At 34.9% G+C, this 23,437-nt stretch overlaps 1 protein-coding gene across 1 annotated transcript in view; it reads right to left on the minus strand.

Moving 5' to 3' along the window:
* Positions 1 to 23,437, minus strand: part of RYR2 (ryanodine receptor 2) — a 682,530-nt gene that overhangs the window by 103,407 nt on the left and 555,686 nt on the right. Inside the window, exons 64-73 of the mRNA XM_070228795.1 lie at positions 22,853 to 22,913; positions 21,361 to 21,599; positions 19,955 to 20,036; positions 15,817 to 15,947; positions 12,357 to 12,677; positions 10,514 to 10,754; positions 10,050 to 10,137; positions 7,708 to 7,800; positions 1,271 to 1,441; positions 121 to 180 (exon numbers count right to left, since the gene is read on the minus strand). Of these exons, the coding sequence (XP_070084896.1) occupies positions 121 to 180; positions 1,271 to 1,441; positions 7,708 to 7,800; positions 10,050 to 10,137; positions 10,514 to 10,754; positions 12,357 to 12,677; positions 15,817 to 15,947; positions 19,955 to 20,036; positions 21,361 to 21,599; positions 22,853 to 22,913 (1,487 nt within the window). The remainder of the gene's footprint in view (positions 1 to 120; positions 181 to 1,270; positions 1,442 to 7,707; positions 7,801 to 10,049; positions 10,138 to 10,513; positions 10,755 to 12,356; positions 12,678 to 15,816; positions 15,948 to 19,954; positions 20,037 to 21,360; positions 21,600 to 22,852; positions 22,914 to 23,437) is intronic.

Below are 23,437 nucleotides of genomic sequence, written 5' to 3' on the forward strand. Positions count from 1 at the left end.
TTAAAATAACATATTTTCACTATCTTAATTGCTAAAGTAACATTATGTGTAGTACTATTCCAAAGAGAAATTAACTAATTTATACATACTAAATGTGCTTTAGAATAAAGTTTGGCTTACCTTGCCTTGTAAATGAATATTATTGCGGATTATATCTCGTACTTCATCCTCAGTGTCTTTCTGTCAAGAAATAAATGTTACCTGAAAGAAGTCCTATAATGCATCAACTGTCACAAGTCAATGGAAATAACTCCAGCTTCTTTGGAAATGGCATATCTGAACAAATATCTTTATAGGATTTAAATACAAGCCACAAATTTTGGGAGTTCCCTTTCAGATAATTTCAGATAATTTCTTGATACTGCTGTGATTTGAAACACGACAATAACCTACTTTAGCTCCACAGTAAGTACAATAAGACTCAATGGAACTGAATTTCCAGTTCTCAAGAAGTGGGGCAGAAGCCTGTTCCTTTGGGTTCAAACAGAAATATGTTTCCAGCATTCTCCAAAATCTCCACAAAGTAATTTTAGCATTTAATAACATCACCAATGATCCAGTAGCAACGAGGACAATCAATTAGACAACCACTGAAAGAACTGCATCTACGCAGCCCACTCTGCCACAAGCCCCCTCCGTGTGCTCATTAGAGTATCAAACTGGGGATATACAGAGGGGTGCTGCAGTGTGGGAGCAGATGGAGGAAGAAGACGTCCTCCAATTTACATAAATCTGAATTAATAACTCAAATGTCTATTTTTGAAAAACTGCATCCTCATCTGTGTAGCCATGAAGAGGAAAAACAGAGGCCACAAAGCAATCTGGAGAACTAAAATCTTGATGCTTGCAAAGGTGAAGAGCTGCTGATTTAAAAGTCAACACCTTAGCTAAGCACAATCAGCACAATACGTCATGCTTCTAACATTGAGCAATCGCCCTTCATAAACTTGAATATATTTCTTATCACAAATTTTATACGGGAGTTCATATGAAATCCATGTTTTTTCCCACTACGAGCAACTTGTTTGTATCTTTTCCATTAGGTTCCTGAATATGCCCTGGAGGTGATTAACATAATTTAGAAATAAAAAACAGCCTCCCAAAAAAATAGTCTTTGTATCTGAGTCTTAGAGTCTTGCCAAAAAAACTGTTTAATAAAACATTTAATGCAAATGAAATCTTGACATAGAGCAGTGAGACAAAAGAGTCCAAACACTTGACAGTCTGGAGGTCAAATGGTCGTTACCACTGGTATGAAAAGGAAACTTACCATACTAAATCGATTTTTGGCCAGAGCAATGAGTTCCTGGTCTCCAGGGGCACAAATGTTCAACCCAATGGGCAGTAATCGCTTCAGAGCTGCCACAATAAGAGAGGTCTGCATGGAATATCGATCTCCTTTGCGCTTCATCTTCTTCCTTTCCTGATCGGAAACAGCTGCCTGTGCAACAAAGATAAGTGTTGGAATCTGTCACTGCTTTTCTCACATTCAGAACTACAAACTTTTTCTAACTTGTGGCTGTGTCTTTCTTACTTTCTGTTGGACCTTATTTTTGAAAATTCTACTGAGAGTAAGTCTTCTCTTTCCTTCTTAGCATCGCTTGCTAATTTTAAGTCCTACTCTCAGATTCCCAAGTCATTACACTGGTACATATTTCCATATGATTTTAGAAGGAAAAAGCACACTGAAATTTTACAGAAGTAGAAGGATATATGAAAAATTCATGATAATTTAAGATATTGTATGTTTCATAATTTTCAATGCTTAAGAGGAAAAGGAATTGAGAACAAATGGTTTATTTTTCTTTTAGCAAATGCTTGCTTTGCAATACACATACACAAACATATATGGTATATATAAAACTATTATAAAACACATTTTTCTTTTATATGGTCTGCAGACTTGTCCCCCAAGGGCCTTAATCCCTATCTGGTGGAAACAGGTGTAATACACTAATTGGCGTTATGTAAATATTTAGGATTATCTCTGGATGACCTATTTACAACTAAGTACAGCCATGCTACTTAGGGTTTCTCTTGTGACTTTGCTGAACATTATGCTCTTGCCACAGAGTCACCTCAAGTGACAGAAGCTAATGTTCACTGGGTAGTGAGTGTTCTTTCTATTAAGAGGGCATGTTCTGATGCCAAAATTAAAATAATTGTCCCATATCCACTTCTTTGTGCATATTAAATTTCTTTGTAGCAATAAATTAAAAATTGAAGATATTTTCACGATAATGACATATTGTAAGAGTTTTGGGCTACTGAGAAAAAACAGAAGAGAATTTCAAATACAAATGATTTGCTTTCTCTAAAAGAAGGCAAAATATATCACAAGATGATGTTGACAGAAGTTTCTGCATCGTGAAAGTAGTGAAACAATTGAGTCATCAAATAGTAATGGTAGCTTATATATTATATTATATTATATTAATAATATAATACATATTATACAATGTATTATAATATTCCATTACATATAGTATATATTGATATAGTATATCAAAACTATAATATCTGAACCACAGCAATAAGAATCATATTCACTTTCCAAAGAAATGTACTTATTGCATGGATCCCACTTTTATCTGTACCAATTTGTAAGAGATTATGCTCCATAAGTTTAGTAGAAAAAGTACAGTGAATAATTATTTTACTATTAAATATAAACCCATATATTCAACAACCCATAAAAATAATGGATCAGTGGTTTTAAATGACCTCTTTGCTAAAAGGAAACATAACCACAGTGATAAAATAATTACCCAAATGAGGAAGTACTATTCTAAAAATTAAACAAATTGATACAAATTATGCAAACATATTTCTATCCAATACTGGTAATTTAGTTTCAGCAAAACAATATTACCCAATATATTAAAGTCTAAATTTTTATTGATGTTAGAGTTTTCTTTGATTTTAACTCATAAATTTCCTTTGGTTTTATGGTTGTTTAAGCAGAAAGAGCTTATACCTGGTTTGATATTTATAAATATTTAAGCAACTTCATAATGAAAATAATTTAAATCAACATTAAAGCCAACTATAAATTGCTCAATTTTGAGAAACAAAAATTTAATTGAGGACCAGGAAAAAGGGAAGAATTTTTGAATAATCCTATACTGAAATAGCCTAGCAAAAACATAGATATTTAGGAATTAAAAAAAATTAGATATATTAATTATAAAAGTGAGCCTAATCATTAAAAAGACAAGAGATGAGTTTTGGCAAGGATGTGGAGGAAAGGGAACCCTTGTGTACACTTGGTGGGAATGTAAACTGTCTCAGCTATTATGGAAAACAGTGTGGAGATTCCTCAAAAAATTAAAAATAGAACTACCATATGATCCAGTAATCCCACTTCTGGGTATTTATCCAAAGGCAATGAAATCAAATTCTTGAAGAGATATTTGCACTCCCATGTTCATTGCAGCATTATTCACAATAGCCAAGATACAGAAGCAACTTATATGTCCACCAAAGGATGAATGGATAAGGAAGATGTGGTGTGCATACACACACACACACATATATAAATATATACACACACACCACAGAGTATTATGCATCCATTAGAAAGATGGAAATCCTGCCATTTGCAACAACATGGATGAATCATGAGGGCATTATGCTAAGTGAATAAGTCAGACAGAAAAAGACTAATAATGTATGATCTCACTTATATGTGAGATCTAAAAGAGCCAAACTCGCAGAAACAGAGAGTAGGCTGGTGGTTACCAGAGGCTGAGGGGTGGAGGAAATGGAGAGATGTTGGTCAAAGCGTACAAAGGTGAGTAAGCTCTGGGGATCTAATGTACAATATAGCGATTATAGCTAATAATACTGTATTATATACTTGAAAGTTGCTAAGAGCACAGATCTTAACTGTTTTCACCAAAACAACTAATGCTAATTAATGGTAAGATTATGGTGACATAATGCAGGGGTTAGCTAAGGCTATGGCATTAACCATGTTGCAGCATATAAGGGCATCAAATCAACACGTTGTAGACCTTAAACTTACACAATGTTAAATGTCCATTATATCTTAATAAAGCTGGAAAAAAATAGTGAGTGTAGCTTTAGATAACTAATACCAGCTGCTACATTTCAGTAGGAACTGAAATCTTAAGAAAAAATAGAATACCATTCTATAATGCAACAGGCAAAACCTACAATTTTTTTCTCACATCAACAAACTAACATAGAGAATCTATAACAGATACTGTCTGTATATGTTTTTAAAATAAGTTATGAAATTAAAAACTTCAGCAATGCTAGCCATCTAATGATGCAATATTATATATTTTGTACCACTCTAACAGCAAGTCAGGAAAAACAGTAAAATATAACATATAAAAATGCCTAGATTAACAATCAAATTTTAAACTCTTTAAAGTCAAATTTTAATTTAATTTATCCATATTAATTAAGTAACTACTATGTGCCAAGTACTGCACTGAGCTTTAGAGTTACCAAGTGACTAAAATAACGTTCCCCGACTCAAAGAATGTACAGTCTAAAAGAAGTCACAGAAGACTGCAGAGCGAAGGGCCCAGGCCCTGCTGAGAGTAACAAGCCCTAAGTGAACGCACAGGAGGGAGCAGGAGGAGGCAGGCTTCACGGAGGGAGAGCACACACCAGGCTTCATATTAATGATTGGTACACTCATAGCCACCTGCTGTAGTCACTATCACCATGTGGCATGTCCCAGGCAAGGGCATAGCAGCCATTCCATACCACACACGTGGTCACGCTCCTTCTAAGAGCATTATGACCAATATGCACTGGCTTCTCTCTGCCTCATGGGCTACACACATTTTGCTTTAAATCAAAATGAGGTTCCCTACCCCAGATTACCTCTTTCCAAATGGGTCTGCTGTTCTATATTCTCTTCTAATTTGGGAAATGGCACTCTATGAACAGTGATGATCTCTGCTTGGGTGACTGACTGAAGACTGATACATGACAATCTGTCCTTTGGTTTGTGTTTCTATTGCCTAATCCCTGTTCAAAAGGTCCTTTTCCCCTCAGGATTCTGGGGGTGGGGTAGATTTAACTGCTGCTGTGATGCCTCAGGCAGACGGTTTGAGGTCGTCTCACAGGAAGCCCTGAAGCTCTCAGCATCTCTGTTCTCAGCATTGCATGGGGAACATCTCCGTCCATTTCAGCTTCAGCTGTAAGTTCAATGGTCACCTCCTCTTATCCATTCTTGGCACTAGACCTAAACAGTACAGCTCTTTGGGAGAGATGTTACTCATCCCCTGACTACATCCCACTTTTGGGTCCTTCATGCCATCCGTGGTGAGCAGAGCACCTCAATGATACTGATAAAACTGTGTGACAATGCTGCTACGGCCAACACAGTGATGCTCAAACCCGTCCAAATGCTGAAACACAGGGACATCACGATTCCTTTAGTAGAACAATATACCATGTTAGTGTTTTTGACTCCATTGTTTGAACTAGAAACACTATTTCTAGGAAAAAAGTTCATTATATTTATGTGATATAAAATTTCAAGCACATATGGCAGGCAAAAACAAAAAAAAAATGTAAAAACAAGAAAACACAGCATAATCAGTAATTTCTCAATTTTTCATCAATATTACTATTTTTTGTTACCTATCTTGTCTCAGAGTATTAGCAGTCATGTGGTAAAAAGACTAAAAGTTTTGCAAAAATTTGGCGGGGGGGAGAAACACTAAAATTGCGATGTTCCCACTCATTACTTTCCATTTCTTTCCTGCAAATAGGAGTAAATGTCACTATCTGTTTGTAGTTGTCTCAGTCTGGTTTACAGGATGTGCAGCGCTGCTTTGAGAATCACTGGACTAGAATGATGGAAAAGAGGGAAGAGAATGTCTGTATAGGGACACGCAGACCTCTGTTCTAAAGACCTTTAATTTATCTTGAGTTCGATTATACATTGGAATCACTGTCATCCTCCAAATGAAACAGTGACCTCTTTTGTCTTCTCTCTATGCCTTTAACAACACTGACCTAAATTGACAACATACTGCCTAAGCAGAGAAATTCACTAACAGATTTTGGTTCAAAACACTGGTGAAATGTGTAATCTTAGTATAGCATCTTCTGAAGGAGCATCTCCTCACTCTTCAGGCTTACTGTCAGCCCGGAGGAGAGAAAAATCATCATCTTATGCGTGTGTCTCAAGACCATGGTCACATGAAGTAACAGCCTACTCAAGTTGGACAAATGTTCTATGTATACAAAGCTTCAGATGGCATGAGCTTCTAGTTCATGTGCAATTGTGTCAAAAACATGGCATTTAAACTCTAAATAAGACTAGGTGCATTGAGTGATACTATATTCCTGTCCTGGTGCTCACCAACAAAGCAGGTCAGATGGACTAGTCACTCTTGGGGTTCAGTGGAGTAGGTGTACCTCCTACAGCTACTCTTGTCCCATAATTTATTGCGTTGGTAGAGACTGATTTCCATGGCAAGACAACCACACTATTTTGCATTTTTGGCCATTTGGCAGCACACTTTGTGTGTGTTATTCCACGTAGTATGTTCATTTTCTTATTTCATGGTAATTCAAAAGATAAAGGCATGAATTTGTGTGTGTGTGTGAGGAAGATTGGCCCTGAGCTAACATCTCTGCCAATCTTCCTCTATTTTGTATGTGGGACGCTGCCACAGCATGGCTTGATGAGCAGTGTATACGTCCACACCCGGGATCCAAACCTGTGAACCCTGGGCCACTAAAATGGAGTGCGCGAACTTAACCACTATGCCACCGGGCTGGCCCCAAGGCATGAATTTTAATGTTTTGAAAGGAACACAAGTGATTAAAAAAACCCAGAAAATCTGGAGGTGCACTTCCTACATCATATGTGGAACCTGGAATTCATCGATGTGGTTCTTAAACAATGCAGCTAATTATTTTGAAGTCTATATATTTGGCACACATAGTATGTATATACTTATTCTTGATGGATATATAATATTGACTACTTGTATGTATATTATACTGACTGATAATTTTGTGACTGTGTGTGTGTGTGTTAAGCATGTCTTTTTATTCTGATGCTTTGACATTCTGGGGCCCTGCTGATCCTTGGCTGCTCCTCCCAGGGCTTCTCAGTTCCTAGAGATGGGAAATTACTAGCCTGTAAGCATGCCTTTCATATACAAACTAGCCAATCCAGAGTCCATATTCCCCAATCTCCTCCTTTATCTAAGCTCAATCCACCTGCCCTAATCACCCCAGGTCCAGGTACCAGACAACTAGGAGCAGCCCCTACACCCCAGGGCCCACTGCAACTATTCAAACTAGCCAGTCCTTGTAAGGTAAGTCTGCTGACCCGGCCTTGCCTGTTCCTTCCCACAGAAACCACAATAAAGGTTCCTGCCCACGTTTTTCCTTCACTCTCTCTGCCTCCTGAGTGACTTGGCGCTTCTCCTCATGTCCTCACTATATGCTGTGCCTTCTGTTTCTGGGAAACGGTTAGTAAAAACTTCTTCCTTCACCATTTGTGTCTGTGTGTGTTACCATACCTGATTAAAACAAATTCTGGTACCCTTAAAACTCTGTGTGTGTGTGCTTAATCAGTAAACAACATTACCAAATCTATCAAATTCCAGTTATAAACTTTCAAAAAATCTAAAACCAAATCAACCAATGAAAGCTACATTCAGAAATTTTCTAGAACAGTGAAATAGATTATTGGAATACCTTTGACATCTTTGACTTGGTGTCAGTAATAAGGAAAGACATATTGTTGATTTCATTCTGTACCACGAAGTTCTGTTCTTCTCTTTTGAAATTCTGAGAAATTGCAAAGGAAATCTCAGTTAAAATCACATAGATAAGAAGCCCATGAAATTGGAGGTTACACAGGACCCAAAAGTTTCTACAAAGATAAGAAGTAATTTGATATATATGACTTATCAAGAAAAGGAACAAATATTTCTTGAATATCCAGTGACAGCTCTTGACTAAGGGCAACAATTCTGGGAACTAGATAAAAATATGTATGTTTCAAAAATGGGAAAACTAAGGTTCAGAAAATTTAAGTAACAAAGTCACACACCTACCAAGGGGTAGGATGAATACTCAAACTCCAATTTAGCTGGTGAAAAGCATATACTACTTCTTGGGATAAACACAGACTTTCCAAGAGCATGTGCAAATATGATGTACATTTCCACTTTGTCAGACATTTTATGATATTTTTTCCAAATACCATAACATTATTTTATTCACTTTTATTTAGGAACATAAAAACACTGGCAAAGTCAAGCGTTTGAGTGATGGTAGTAGAGAAAGCAAACACAAAATGAAAGCAGAAATAATTACAGAGTTTTAAAAGAGAACTTCTGATTGCATGCCTTCCTTTTTTAGATGAGCAAACCCTAAATAAAACAATTTCTAGTAAGTGTGTAAATATGTAATAATCGATGACTAATAAAAGATTTTGTGTGGACAGCAAAAAGACTAAGCCTCCACTTTCATTCAGCTCACGTTAACATTCTAATTTTACTATTAATAATAATATGGTTGCTCATATAGTTTCATCTTTAAATATTTGAGGAAGAATATATATGACACATATAACAGATTTGTGTTTTAAATGCACCCATGAGCTTCAAAAGCACATATCCAGACTTTTTCTTATTCTTTAAACTAGCATCAGACATTCATCTAAAAACCTACTGATTCTGGTAGATACTCTTGTTCCAAAATTTCGTCTTGTATATAAATTTAAAGAAGCTTCTTTGGTAATTTAGTGATTGATGAATTGAAGACTCCCAGTTCTTCCGGGAAAAATATGCAGTTTTTAGTTTTCTTAAGTGATTCACTCCTGGGCTTTGGATTTCAAAATTTCCTTCACAGTACCCTGAATGATCTAACGCCCCCCCCTTATAACATGAGTTACACAGGACAAGAAATCATTTGCTTTTATCTAGAGGAACATAAAGAATCTAAAAGAATTTCCTATGACATCACAGAAAACGAATGTCAATGTGAAGATACAAATTCACATGTCAAAAAACATTATTTCATAGATTATTTCTGTGTGATTCTAACTTTTTAATGTATGTTTTTATATACATTTGGTATTATGTTTGACAGACTCCTCAGAGGTAGGCAACAAATAATATTTATTATCTTAAACATTAAATAGGAAAATTTTCTTTTTAAAAAATAGTACATTACAAAGTAATAGGATTTGTATAACAATCTGATGAAATAAACAGGAAAGATTCCTCAAATAATGAAACTGAGATTGAGGTTTTTATTTTTACTTTCTCAGTCTCCGATTTACAAAGCACCAGAGAATTATAATTGATCCAAAAATTCTAAGCTTTCGAAATAATTTGGGGCAATTATAAGTGCTCACTTACCCATATTATGCTAGTTAATTGGAAATAATTATAGAATACTATAAAATTCTTATGATTAAAATCTTTTCCAGATTTGAAAATAGATAGTTCTGCTTGTAACATACAAAATAATGAAAATTCACTAAAGATGTACTTTATAAATTCTATCAACAGGACTCCTCAGAGGAGCTTTATTTTATTCTAACATGTGACCGAAACTAAATTCCTATGGAAACAAATGTGTGAGGTGATAGAACAAATCTAAAGTATACAAGTAAAACAGGTGTGTCCTATGATTGAAAAACACGTCTATCTCAGCACTTCTCAAACTGAGGCATGAGTACTCCCGGGGGTTAGATAGCAAAACACTAAGAGAAGGATAAAAATGCCATGTCTCTATATTATTTTAGCCTAAGATTTAGGGGCAGACATAAGAAATGTTTATGCAGTGCAATTAAAAACTCCTGTAATTTTCTGAAGATAAATTACAAAACTCTACATAAGATTTATATTGCCTCCAACTCTCCAGGGGAACCTGTTCTCTCTGCTCACCAGTTAAGTGACACTTAGGAGACAAGCTAGAGAAACACCATGACAGGTATTCACTAAGGGGATTGGAAAATTGGTTAAAATTATGAAAGCCCTTAACATAAACCAAACAGCAAACACTGCCAAGATTTTCTTCCTTACGTGGGATTTTGACCAGTAGATAAACACTTCGGCCACCATGCGAAAAAGATCCTCTGCTTCTGGGTTAGGCTCTTTTAGCCACTTCGCCCTGGATCACATAATGAATAATACAGTTTCTCAGTCACTCACAGTTAATTCAAAAAAATTACCCTCCCAAATTTAAATTTGAAACCAAGTAAACTAAGGAGGAGCATGCTGCCCAACGAGTTCATAAAGGGCTTCAAGGAACAGTTGAAACAATTAAAACATCGTAATTGTCAAAACTCCTAACTTTTACATGCAAAAGGTGGACTGCTCCAGAATGCGATTTCTGACTATAATTCTAAGATGCTCAGTGAAAATTAACTTATCTATAAACTTTTGGTTATGTCATAATCAGAACAAGCTCATCACCAAGTAGGGGATACATGAACCCAGTAAGGTTATGATGGAATTAGAGAATTAATCACTTTTGAACATTATACCTGTTATAGTCCACAAATCTAATCAAGAGTGGGTAGAAGGCATAGAGATCTCTGGCCAGAGTGGTGAACTCATCTAGAATGAGTAGTTCAGCCTCGGACATATCCCCCCTGGCCTCCGCTTTCAGATGGTCTTCCTCAGACACCACCATTGCTGCCTTTTTCTTGAGTTTCTCCATTAATGGCAAGAAATGAGTTTTCAAGAGCTGAGGTTTCACTTTATTTATAATAGGCTGGGAAAATACTGTTTGAAGACAGAGATTAATATTCTGCTCTGCGAAAACATTCATTAAAATGAGGATAGATTGTAATTACAATTGTAGCACAATTCAAGCGTCCCTCTCTGCCAGCACAGGCCTGCCTTTAGGATTCAGCCCACGCCTCAGTCATCTCTCTAGTCCAAAACCTAATCGCATAGTTGCAGTTCAAAAATGATTACATATTGAATTGAATTTGATGTGCTTCCTTGTTTTGAAAAAAGGATTGATGGCCAGTTTAGAATAGAAAAAAAAAAAGACATTCATTAAGTTTGGAAATCAATTATTTTACACAAAGAAAAAAGTCCCCAAATGGAAAAGGTCCCCCGGCCCTTTCCTTAGAAGAGATGTGAATCGCTGAATAACATACAGCCATCTCTTTTGACTGTCCCCATCCTTGTCCCAGTGAAGAGTTAGATTACATACAACACTGCTTCTTTTATTTAATAATAGCTGTAGTTGTTAGCAATAGTTCCAAATTTGATTAGGCCATTCTTAAAAGGAAATTTTTCCCGAAAAGTAACATATATACATTGGAGAAATGTATAAAAGAAAAATGTTAAAATCAATCATAATCATCCTTCCAAATTAGTAAGACTTTGCTGTATTTCCTTAGGGTTTTATCAGTAAGTAATTTCATATACTTATATACATATTTCTGAATTAAACTTTTTTAAAACTCTCCTTTCATTCTCCACGATACTATGAGCATTTTCTAAGTCAAAAAACATTGTTGAAACCTTAATGTTTAAAAATGGCACAGTATTCTGGCATATGGTGTACACAACCTATTTATCCATACTCCAGTGGTTGGGCGTTTAAATTGCTTCAGGTTACTTAATGTAAATACTGCAATGATTGATAAACTTAAATGTAAATATCTGACTGCATCTTCTGATTATTCTCCCCCCACTCCTATCAAGACAGATTGCTAAAAGTGGGTTGTTTCAAAATCCAGTTTTATTTATGTTCATCAGTTTTTACCACTGTGTTTACTAATTAGTCTTATAGAGATTGTCAAATCACGAAAACGGTTTACTTACTTAAAAGTAGTAACTATACGAAAAGTTACCTGATGTCTGATTATAGCTGCATTTTTTAAAGAACAACACGACAGAAATAATTAATAATATTTTTTGAGCACAGAAGAAAATATTAATAAAGACTAAGACAGGAAAATTCTAGTCTTCTATATCGCAAATCTTTTTGTTTTAAGTAATTTTATTGGGATTATAATGGTTTATAACATTGTGTAATTTCGGGTTTACATTATTGTTTATCAATTCCTGAATACACTTCATTGTGCTCACCCCTAGTAGTCTAATTTTTATCCATCACCATACATCTGTGCCCTTTTGTCTCTTTCACCCACCCCCTAACCCCCTTCCCCTCTGGTAACCACTAATCTGTTCGCTTTATCCACGTATTTGTTATCTTCCACATATGAGTGAAATCATGCAGTATTTGTCTTTCTGTCTCTGGCTTATTTCACTTAACATCACACCCTCCAGCTCCATCCATTTTGTTGCAAAGGGGACAATCTTGGAAATAAAACAAATTTAAGTGGTACATTCTTTTCCAATTCTTACCTGCTAATCTCTTCATCCAGGCTCCCTCATCAATTCCCAAGTTATTATATATGATTTTCAATATATTCCCCAGAAGTGTGTTCATGTGTTCTGAGTTCAGAGCCGTACAGCACATTTCAGTCCTTTCCGGATTGTTCTCAGGTCCGTGCTCCCACCAACGAGACATGTAGCTACAAAGCATAGGCAGTATGACTTCCATTACATGTGGCATTTGTGTGTAGCGAATACCAGACTCAGCTAATTCCACGATTTCTTCCATGAGTTTCTCCAAAGATGGTATATTTGGACAAACATCTTCCACATTAGTTGGCAAATTGAGAGCTAGAGAAGCACACATAGAAAGGAATTGTGTTCAATGAAAAAACTGACATGACAGCCAGATTGCCACTGTTTATAACAGACACAAGCAACCATTTCTTATTGGGCTTCAAAACACAGCAACACCTGGCATGCCTTCGCCTCACTCCTTCTCCCTTTTCCCATGGCAGCTATTTCGAACTTTGTCTCTTTTTCCCAAGTTCCTACCCTACTACCACTCCCTGGATCTTTCCTTCTACCGAACCTTTCCTTTCTTTCTTTCCTTCTATCTACAACTGACCTTTCCTTCTACTTCAGAGCAAGTAAGAACATTGAATGTCACTGCCTACCATCCTTCTTCTGGTTCCACATTAAGGTCTGCTCCCCACTTTCAGAGGAAGGAGTTTTGAGGTTCCTAGTCGTGGTTGCACCTGTGTTGCTGTGGCCCAGCCTAGCCCACAGCAGGGGCCTTGATCAGGCATGTATTCAGTACCCCTCCCTCTCAAATACCTCCTCCCCCTACCCCGCAGCCTATACACACACTCAGATCTTTCCTAGATTGTTAGCTTTCCAGGCATTTTTCTGTCCACAGAAATGAAAACCTCAGCTTTCCACCACTTACCGAATTTACTCGTTTACAATCCTTATCTTACTGACTGTTACAGTGGAATTTCACATCATTGACGAAATTCCCTTTTCCTAAAATTCCCCTCTTTCTTAACTTCAATGCATTCAGTCTTTCCCGGCTCTCTTCTGAATTCTGTCAGTCTCCTTTACTGACCCTTTTCTCCTTCTGAACTTTTAAATGTTGGTTTTCTTTAGGGATCTACCTAACTCTCTTCTCTTTTTTGGCTTATATATTCACGTAGGCAATTTTTGCCATTCCTACGGGTTTCTGCTATAGGCTAATAACTCTCAAAGCCATATTTCTTAAAATTTTTTGTGTCTAATACGGAATGTCTCAAAAGCAACTAAAACACAATGGGTCTAAAGTTAAATCTGACCTTTCCTCTCCAACCTACCTCTTGAGCATGTACTACCTTGGTGGGGACAACGTTCTCCAGTCAGTCACCCAGGCTAGAAACCTGGGGAAATTCCAGGCTGCGATGCTCCCTCATCTGCCACACAATGATTCTACCTCTAGGATCTCTCATAACCACTTTACTATATGCGTCATCCAAGGGGCCCTGCTCAATCATATCGCTTCTGAATTCCCACAATCATTTTCTATTTAGTGTCTCACACCCAGTCATCTTCCTTATTTCTGTCATGATGGATTTCTAAAGTGCAAATGTGCTCATGTCTCTCCCCTTTTTAAAGCCAATAAAAGGATCTTCTTTGCCACTGGTACAGTCCCTACTCCTTACCTGACATAGAAAGCCTACCTTGCTTCTTCTGGCTTTCCATTTGTGTCTCATCTTTTACTCTTTTCTCTCCTGACTTCTATCTCCACCTCAAAGTGCTTCAAGTTTCCCCTAGTATACCAGACTTTCAGTGTTCCTAATTTCAAGATTCATCTTGTACCAACTCTGTGAAGTCTTTCCAGGTGTTCTCAGCTAAAACTGCTCTTTTGTGTCTCCAGTGTTCTTTATTCTCAATTGTGTCACATATATTTATCAGTCTCTCTGCCTCCACTGCAACTGAAAACTCCCTGAGGAAAAGAATCAAATCTCATCCCCTTTATATCCTATGTGCTCCATCTACTGCAGTGTACACCACAAATAATTATTTGCTGAATAACTGACTGGAAAATGAACGAAACAGAACCATTCAATTCAATTCTTTTACTTTGTGATGCAAATGTCGTATCATAGGAGCATAAGTAGGTAAATTACTGCTCTGTGTATTTCCTCATCAGTGATGAAATAACAAATCTGCTTCATTTTTGATTCACAGCAAAAACGTTAACTGATCAAAAATCCTTAATGAGACAACTTAATAAGACATGTTTACATGATAATTACTTCAAACTCAACCATGTTTTATTATTTACAAATATATTGTGGCACTTACGTAGAAAAATATTGCTAAGTCACATTCAACATATTTTTCTTTAACTCTGTTATATAAAATTAAAATAATAAAATAAACAAATTAAATGATGATTATTCAACTTTTTAAAAGATTCTTTCCTTGATAAAATTCATTATAAAATCAATGTAACCAGCAGCTCCCATAAAAACATGAGTTATACAGAGAAATGATCCTGTTAACAGAAAAGCATGCATTTGTGAATTATTTGGGCAAATAATTCTTGCCGAAGTTTGCAGAACTGTTTAGGGCTACTGGAAAACAACTAAAGTACAATATACGTTATCAGATGTAGAGGAAATCAAACAGAAAAAAAACAATAAGAGAGGGCCCTTGTGTGACGTTCAGGCTTTCAGAACTCTGCTTTGATTGCTTTAAATGGCTGAATCGAGGAATAACTAGTTTCTGCTTTATTAACTATTTGTTATTCAAGTCAATTAAATTCCTAGTAAATAATTTTAATAGGTTCTAAAGTCCAGTCAGTGAAATCATCAGCAATGGTCTAAAAGTTTTTCAACTGGGACAGCGAAAAAAATGGATCTATCGATCCAGAAAATAATCAGATTTTCCCACAAGGAAATGTACATATAGCCATAAAAATCTTAAAATATGCATGCTAGGATCAGGTACAAATTAAAGTTTTTGATTAACTCTCTCTTAGAACTATGTTTTTAAGTTTTTTAAATAATAAAAATTGGATCTAACTATTAGAAAAAAGTCACAGTGAATAAAATTGTCCCAATAAGGTAGACATATGAGGTGAACAAAGAAAAATGACAAGTATAAATCCACAGACATAATGAACAAGAATGCCATAGACTTGCCGACTCTAAGAGGGAACTGAATCCGAAATCAGACTGACCTGTTTTTTCCATATCCTCTGATCTATCTTACTCTTAAGAGTGTTAATTTGTCTGTGGCTCATTATCTTAGATGAAATTAATTTTCTTTCAGAAACACTATGAGAATAGTATACAGCATTCCAAAAAAATCCCAGTATAACACTTAGAAACAAATAGCATTGGAGATAGCAAACTGAAATGGCCCATTAACAAATCACAGTAGGAAAATACAATAAATGTCATTAAGCTTTAGCTTCATATCTCAAATACTGCACGTGTTTCCACGTTACCTGCTCTCTCTCGTGAAGACTTAGTGTTGTAGATAGAGTAAATATTATGTTTGTCGAGATGAGTTTCCAAAAATGCTACAGGAAAGGCACCAGCAAAGGCGGCCAGACATTCTCCTAACGCAGAACGTTGCCTGTAAGTGGAAAATGCCTATATTTTTTAAGTCTTCCAAGCAAGTAACTGAAGAAGTTATACTAAAATTGGCAAGTTTAACCTAAAAGAGGGACAGTCATAGTGCTACTAATAAAATTAACCCCCAAATCCAATTTCCATATTGCAAAATATCATATACTTTCAAAGGCCTCCGCCCTTTAAAAGAAGATAAATTGTCAGCTAAAAGAAGCTAACAATAGTACAGACCAAAATAACAAGAAAAATCTTGTCAACTCTCCCATAAGTTTAGAAATTTCTTTTGCTTTTCTTTTCTTAATTCTTTTTTTCTTTTTCTTTTCTTTTAACATAATGATCTATTGAGGAAAAATTGTTGCTGTGTGACTAAATGGTTTAATAAAAATTAAAAAATAAAGTACTACTAGTAATACACAAACAATTTTCTCAAAATTTACCATATGTAAGTAATTTCAGGGTAGCTATGAAATACTAAGACATACTACATGCTAAAAAGTACTGATAACACTTAAAATTGATTTATCATTTTCAAGAGAAGGAAGGTGTTTAAGGAATCAGATTGTGATCAACTGATTCAGGTGGGTTATGACCCAGGGCTCCCCCTGCCATGGATACAAATTCTTTCCCTTAGTAATCTATAGACAAGGCTTTACTGGAACATTAAGTGTTTATTAACTACTATAGAATAATATGAGAGTTATTTCAGCAAGTTATAAATTCCTTAAATGATTTTATATTCAAATTTTATTTAAAAGTCAATAAAATGGATCTAATTAAGAAAAGATTACATAATTCTCTTAGGCCGTTTTACATTTCTCACTGGAAAAATATAATACTTAAAATTAACAATTTCTGAGTATCTATTTTACTTAAAAATGACTACATATCCAGTCAGCAAGGAGAAAATATCCCTTTGTAGAATGACATTGAATAAGATGAAGTTCAATTCAAACATTCAATAATAGTTCATTACTGAAAATAATGTGGGACACCAAGGAATTACAGAGTACAGACTTTGATTCAGACAGACTCGAATCCCAAACTTACACCCAACACTTGCGGCACTGTAGGAAAATTATTCACTCTTTCCAAGTTTCTCTTTCCTTACCTAAAAATGGGAATGAAGAACTGCAAAATTTCTAGCACATAGTATAAGTTCAACCAATGTTTTAAAATAATAAGAAATAATTTATTTAAGAATTTAATAGCCTAAAATGCTTTGTGTATGACCCCAAAGTAGGTAATTTATTCCCTTATATCTGATTGGACTACTTCTTTTATTTCATTAGTAATTTACTTTAAAATTTGGATGCAATTAGTAAGTATCAGACCAACTCTGATCATTTGTATGTTGGTATTCTGAAAATAGCAATTTTTCTTTTACTTGACTTGTATTAAAATATCTACATTTTTTAGTACAGTGTCACTTTTCCATCTTTTTTTCAAAATACCTCTGACTCATTTTCAAATTTTTACTTTTATATTCCCCTCAACTCACTTTATAATTGCAAAGTTAATTGCAAAAAAAATGTATATATTTAGAATCTAACAAAATGATCCCAAATTTTAGCAAGAAAAATATCTAGGTGAGAAGAGCAACAACAACAGCCACTGCTGAGGTGTGAGAGTGTGGATTACCAGATATTCAAATATACTACAAAACGCCACCAATTCAGGCTAGAGGGCACTGACCTAATCCCGAAAAAGTCAAATAGAACAGAATAGAAATTCTAGAAATATAACCTAGGAAATATATTACTTTAGTATAGTATATTACAAAGGTTTTATTTTAAATCAGTAGGTGAAAGAAATATTTAATAAATCATTAATTTACAGGTGGTTGAAAATTGAAAACCTCGAATTTGAATTCTACATAACACCAAAGAGAAACATGAAATTCAGACGTATTTCTAGTAAATCCCCTTCTTACCCTAGAGATGACCATTTCAGACATTCTCTACTGTCCTCAAGCTTCTCAGGCTTTTTTCAACCAGCATCTGGCTGAGTACTCAAGTCATGCTTCACTGAGAAAACGGAAGCTATTAGACAAACCTATTTACATTGATGCATCTTCCACCTGTTTTCTGTTGAATGGAGGAGAGTTCTGAGCTTCAAAGATCACGTTCTAGCAGATACAGTCCTGATGACCCTGTGTGGCTCTCTACATTGTGTTCTGATTCACACATAGTAACTCGCCACTGTTTTCTTCCTCACTTTGCTTGTTTGGCTTCCTCCACTTGATATGAGCTCTATGGGAGCTGAGATCTACTTTGTTCCCTTTTGTATCCCAGAACCCGGCATGTAATGAATATCTACTAAATGAACAAAAGGATTAAAAACTAAGTCTAAACAAGTGAAAGCATGAAAAAGCTAGGAGAATAAATATTTGAATTTCTAGCTGTTAAGAGTGTAGTATAAACTTTTTTAAATCAAGAAACCAAGGGGAAGAAACATATATGAAATAATTGGTAGGTCTGATTATACAAAAATTCAAAATTCTTTGGTCATAAAACACTATAAGTAGTGTTTTGTATATAAGCACTATAAAGGTATAAAAATGTTAAAAGTCATAAAAATGGGAGAAATAACAGGCAAGAGGTTAATAGTTTTAATAAATATAATGGTTATTACAAATCAATAGGACAACATATTAATAGAAAAATGTACAAAAGATGAAAAAAAGGCAATTTATAAAATAAAGAAATACAAATGGCAAAGTAAACACCAAAAAATAGCCAATAACTGGTAATAAGGGAAATGCATTTGAAAACAAAAATGAGTTTCCATTTTTAACTATTACATGTAAAATAGTAAAAAAGAATAACAATCAGAGATGAGAAAAATGTGAGAAAATGAGGATTCCCTTGTAAAACCTGAGAGTGAAAATTACATCAATTTTCTGAAAAGATAGTGAAATGTATACCATAATTCTTTAACATATGCATACTCTTTAACTTAGATTTCCAAATTCTGAGAATATAGCTAAGGGAAATAAAAATAAATATACACAGAAAACTATAAACATAGATTTAGCATTAAGTTAGCGAAAAAGAGAAAACAGCCTACGTGACAAAAATAAAGTAACCTTTCAATAAACTGTAATATTTTGCAGGTAAAACTTTAAAAATATTCAGAGTGAATTCAATTATCCTTTTCCATTGATCTACTTTCCTATCTCTATTGAAATGTCACCCTATTTTAATTACTATTGCTTTATAAATTTTAGTATTTGGTAGGCCAAATGAGAACCCTTTCATTATTCTTTTTTTCTCTCTCAAAACATTATTGGCCTGTTTCATGGGTTTATTTTTTTCAAATGAACCTTTGAATTATTTTGTCAAGTTCAATAAAAAGTAAATATCTATTTGAAATTGTTTTGTAATTAATTATAGATCAACTCTGGGAGAATTTACATCTATTCAATATTTTTCCATCAGAATATTCTTTCATTTATTTATTTCATTTATCAGTCTTCTATCAGAATGTCTTTTTATTTAGTCAAGCCTTTTTAAAACTTCCCACTTTTTCTTTTCTCTTACATGGAAATTTTTTACTGAAGTAGCCAGTGATCTCTTATTTTAAGTTCAATGGGGACACCTTATCTTACTTGACCCATCTACATTGTCTGACCCTGCTACTTTCTCTCTCTTGAACTTGAGAACATGTTTTAAAAACTGCTGATACTTGCGCTTGCTTTGTATTTCTGATATATAATGAGAAATTGTACTAGCGGATTCCTTCAATAAAGACTCACGAACTAAGTTTCAAGTTTTTATTAAATACGATCTTTACCATTATTGCTTTACCTTTCGTTTCATAATTTGATTATCTTTTGTTGTATCAATTCCAATTCAGTTTAAAGAGTGTCTAATTATTCCCAAGGAATTCAGTATATCAATCTGGTTGTTTAGTTTATAACTAAGAAAAAGTTATCAGGTGGAGACTCTTGAAACAAATTGTCATAACACTTGAAAAAGCTATTAACACAAAGTTAAACTTTTAAAACCTTACCTTTCCACATAAATACTCTTGCTGGTTCCCAAAGCATACAAGCTAGTCAGAATTCTATAACATGACACCTGCACATCTTCCACTAAGGAAAAAGAGAATCTCACTTGAAAAAAAACACTTGTTATTTATTCATTGCCTTGAGAAAGTCTATGCTAAAAACAAAATTCCACATTAAAGGCACACTAATATTTTAACATTTGAAAAAAGCAATATAAGAACAAACAGATATATAAAATGAAATATAAAAATTTTTCTCAAACAAAATTCTTCTCTTTAAGGAGTTGAAAGTGTTCTAAGGAATCACGCTGTAATTATTTAGAACATTATCAAGAACCAGTTTTTAATAATTTTTCTCTAGGTACAAGAATAAAAGATTTCTTCAAGAATAAAATTAAGAACACGACTATCTTGGAGGAAAGATAGATTTTGACTCCTTTTCCAAAGGTATATAAAGACTGTATCTTTTATTTTAACTCTTAAATGAATGAGAATGAGCATATTGGAGGATGTAGTGTGTTAGTTATTTCTGAAATGACCTGACATTCAAGGCATAAGTAAGTCACTCTGATAGTTTTTCAAGCTAGAAAATTAAATAAAGCCTTATAGATGATCTATTCTCCAATAAGTCATGTTTAAGAGGCAAGAAAATCTAAGAACCTGGACTTCTAATTCCAACTCTGCTACTATTTCCTGGAGGATACACCATGACGTGAATGGAGAAATCATCCTTGTTCTCCAGACCTGTTTCCACGTAGCATCCACTGAGCAACACAGTGGCTTTTACACAGAGCTGCACTTCACCTGTTGACAGCCCGAGTGGGTGGGTCTGCAGTCAAGACCCACCTGACTGCTTGACAAGGACTCACATCTCTCATGTTCATATCAGCAGGAGAGCAGGAAATTAAGACAAGTTGTGTGTTCTTTCTTCCCACATAACCGTGGGCATTCTGTGGATATTTTTAATAACTACAGAATTTCAGGTTCAAACAGCTAATTAAATCCTCCATGAAAACAGACTGAAACCTATAAATGGAAGATACTTGAGCCATTCTAGTAGACCAATTATTTAGACACACACTTCGTCTCAGTGGTCTCCATATTTGTTGGTAACAAGCCTTGTGGAAACAATGTGCATTGACTCAGAAATAATCTGAAAACATTTGATGTTGCATGTCTTATGGTCAAACTGCATTAGAAAATTTCCATGGAAAGAGACAACTTAGAAAAATGCAAAATTTGGAACTTGTACTTCAACAATGTGCAAGTGATTGTCCACGTCACCCTATGATGTTCTTCAAAAAAGGCATTTTAATGTATAAGCAGCATGTGAGTAACCCAGATGTGGCTTTTACAATTTCTGATTGTACTGTTTAGATAATGGAACTCTAAGTAATAGATTTACATACATATTAGATCTTCTCCGAACTGATGCTGGCCAATATGCTCAAATAATGATGACAGCATTGGTAACAGTGCCACCGTGGTATAATTGATAATCTGAGTAACACCTTTGGGTTGGTTTCGGGTGTGGGTAAACTGGCCCTGCTTAAGATTCTCCATCGTCTTCTCCAGATCTTCTGCAGCATTGTCCAGAAAAGCTCTGAGGGCACTTTTAACACTCTCCAGGCCAGTCTTCATCACAGTTCTAGGAAGTAAATAAGGGAGAACTCATACCTTGTGAGAGGAGCAAGTGAAATACAAATAAAATAAGCTTCTACTTTATGTTCATTTGTCCATTACAACATTCACTCAGCCCTCTAAATTTTTTAAATCCACTCTCAAAAACATTTTTTCAATATACCAGAGGTTAGAGCAATATTGCTTTGCAAATGCATAACCTTTCCTAAACGCCTTCATAGTCAACCTAATTAGAACCTCAGGGCAAAAGGCAGTGCTAATCTTTGTGTTTTCCACTAGCGTCCTCAAATTTTGAGAATATTTATTTTATGACTAACAAATCACCGCTTCTGAGCCAGTTTAGTTAATCCCAAATCCAACACAACTAGAATGTTTCCTGAGGCAATGGGGTAAAAGAAACATTTAATGACAGCTAAACCAAGTCACTGAATGATACAGATATTTTGCGCGTAGGGTTAACAATCAAGTCTTTTCTAAATAAGCCTCTGAAGGCTCAACTTTGTACAGAAGAGACTATCTAATGCCACTGTTTCTGCTAGGAAATGGAAGTGGATGATGGCATCTCCTTTCTTCATTTACTACACAAAACATCTCCATTAACATTTTAAACAAAAAATGGATAATCGAAGAGTATCATAGAATATTTTTGGTGGGAGACATTTAAGAATTTTTATTTAGACTTATCCTGGAGAACAAATAAATTAAATAAATGTATGGCTTAAAGGCTGAATCAATCGTGTTAAATAAACTGATTTTATTTAGTCAACATGTTGGATTTCTGGTCATGTTGATAGTAGGGCAGAGCAGAAAGTGCACAGGCTTGGGAACTGGTCTACTTCCACACTTACTATGCAATCTTAAGCTTTACTTTAGTCATCTGTAAAATGAGAATAAAATCCTCATGTCTCCTATAAAGCTAAACGTTATTATAAATGTGGAGCACAAGTACCATGCCTAGAAGCTAATAAGACCTCTAGAGTTGTAGCTTACCATTTTTGTTTCACAGGATACATTCTCAATTCAGTTCTCAATTATACACCTAACTGCTACAGAAAGTACTTGAAATTTAAATAACAATCTATGTAGGATCATAAAAATAATACAATGCTATTGTGTTAGTAATTTACAAGAGTTTCTTTTCATCTACATTGAAGTCTTTATTACAATTCCAAAGAATAAAATCAAAACACTAGGTCCATCTTAATACTTTTATATATCATTATTATACTCATCGATTTCAATAAAGATGTATCCATTTACCTTGCATCCAAAGTCTGACCCAAAATATGAAGACAGTTGACAATTGATGTCGCATCATTTCCTAAAGAGGAAACAAAATGCTGTATAAACTGCCCTGAGAATTTCTCAGTGTTGTTCTTTTCTAGCAATGTTTGTGTTCCAAAAATTAGTCAATGGCACAACTCAATAATAACTCAATTAAAAAGATGTTTTGATAATCAAGTTCAAAATCATGCAGTTTTTCTGCTGAAAAGTGGTTATGCGAATGTAAGTAGAAAAGCAACAAAGCATGTCTCAGCAAATAGCTGACATACTCAGAAGCATTCAAAGCACTGCACCAGGCTGGAGTTTTAACTGAATTCTTCAGATATAGTCCCTTCCCACACTAGTTCATCTTATTTTTAAATCATATTGTCCGCCAACTGTTTAAGTCAGCTCATATCCTTTATGAAATGAGGTGGGCTAAAAGTCTAATACATCTAATTCCATTTTAATCACCCCAAATGTCTGCTTTCTGATTGCACTCAACTGCATTAAGATGAATTAATTTTCCTGATTTCAATGGCCTTAAGATGAATTACTTTGCCTGAATGTTATTGGTCTTTG

This window comes from Equus caballus, chromosome 1 (assembly GCF_041296265.1).
Source record: "Equus caballus isolate H_3958 breed thoroughbred chromosome 1, TB-T2T, whole genome shotgun sequence".
Classification (NCBI taxonomy): domain Eukaryota; kingdom Metazoa; phylum Chordata; class Mammalia; order Perissodactyla; family Equidae; genus Equus; species Equus caballus.